At 41.8% G+C, this 1,658-nt stretch overlaps 1 protein-coding gene across 1 annotated transcript; it reads right to left on the bottom strand.

The window, feature by feature from the left end:
- Window positions 1–684: 684 nt before the first annotated feature.
- LOC140234124 (uncharacterized) lies at window positions 685–1,449 on the bottom strand. Its single transcript, XM_072314198.1, has one exon. It carries the CDS (start codon window positions 1,447–1,449, stop codon window positions 685–687), a length of 765 nt encoding a protein of 254 aa, XP_072170299.1.
- Between the last annotated feature and the right edge of the window lie 209 nt (window positions 1,450–1,658).

Below are 1,658 nucleotides of genomic sequence, written 5' to 3'. Positions count from 1 at the left end.
CAGTTTCAGAGACATAGCTCTGTGATCGGTTTAACAGAACGTTAACTGATCCTCCCATTCAGAATAGTGGGTTAGAGCGCGATTTGTCAAATTGAAATTGAAATGACAGATACTACACAAACAACGGTTAATCATCGCAGAAGTGTGATTTCGTTCGGTAAAGTTGTTTTAGAAACAAGAAAAATATGAAAGAAGCTGTCGATTAATAAATAAATATTGATAAAACAAATTGTTTGCAATGGCTTGGACAAAGCAAAGATAAATGCGAATGACAGATAACGAATCCAGAGAACCTTATCTGTATATATGTAAACTTTGTAACTTTAAAGGCGCCTCCCCTTTACGGAATCTCTGGATCCATGTCAAATGGCATGAATGAGATCACGTCCAGTGCGATAAGTGAGCGCTTGGATTAACTTCTTTCGGTCGCCAACCATTACTCTACCAAAGCTTTAAACTAAATACACTGCAACATATTGCTACTATGTTTATCCTACGACAGTTAAAAACACAGCGAGCATATGGCAATATTTTACATCATTATCAATCTGATGTCAATACGATAAATTCATCGTCGTTAATCTTGGAATACCGAAAACATAAATCCAAATTATCAAACTGTCGTTGATGCAATTGTTGAACAAATTGGACATCATGCCCGCTGGTCACACCATCACACGAATTTTAGATGTCCAAATAAGTTGTTGACACTCCGTCCTCGAGGACTTTTCGTTTGGGATAAAAGTATGAGAAGCCTTTTCTCATCTGGTTGTACGTGAAGACGACATTATTTTTGATGATGAAACCGCGATTTGTTCGTGAGGCAGCTTCTCCTTTCTGCAAGACGTCGAGGTACAGTTGTTTGCTGATGTCGTTCTGGCGTTTGTTGATACCTTTACAACTGTATTTATCACCATCTCCATCTTTGAAACAGTAGTAGGTTTTGCTGCAAAGTCCAATGATACCATCTCCTACCCACTCAACCTTGAACAGACCGGGTGTTTGTTTGTCGTAACGAGCATGTTCTTGAGTGTCATCTCGAGGTAACCAGTTGCACTTGTCTCGTTCAAATTCCTCTCGCATGTCTTGTTTGACGAGGGCTTCGATGGAATTCCCGGCTAGAGCCACGTACGCCGAGTCCGTGTCCATCTGACACATCTGAAAATCACAAAGATCCAAGTACTTGACCAGAAAGCTGTAGTAAAAATCCAACATGCGGAGCTTCGCGTATTGATATACAAAGAGACCGATCTGTATGGGTAAATTCTCCGTGATAGTCTTCTTCGCCATCTCAATTTCGTAACAGTCGTCACTGATAGGAACAGCATCCCTAAAGTTGATATCTTGCACACACTTTGATGCGTCCATGAAATTGCCAACTTTCACGGTGCGATGCCTCTCCTTGTTGGTAATGGCTTTACCATATGATGAATTGCCGATCAATTTCATGGTGTCTGCGATAATAGCTTTGTCTTTATCCCGATCACCGTCGCGTCGAGCATTTGAGACCGCCTCGCCAAAGTCTTGGAAACATCGCTGTGGGGTGTATTCGACGATTTGGTGGATCTTCGATACTACAAGTCCGTGCTGTAGGTACCACTTCAGGAGAGGACTTATGATCATGGCTTGCGTAGCGAACATACTCCCGATGAGGCTCC

The sequence above is a fragment of the Diadema setosum genome, chromosome 10 (assembly GCF_964275005.1).
Source record: "Diadema setosum chromosome 10, eeDiaSeto1, whole genome shotgun sequence".
NCBI lineage: Eukaryota > Metazoa > Echinodermata > Echinoidea > Diadematoida > Diadematidae > Diadema > Diadema setosum.
This window is presented reverse-complemented; position numbering and strand designations above follow the sequence as displayed.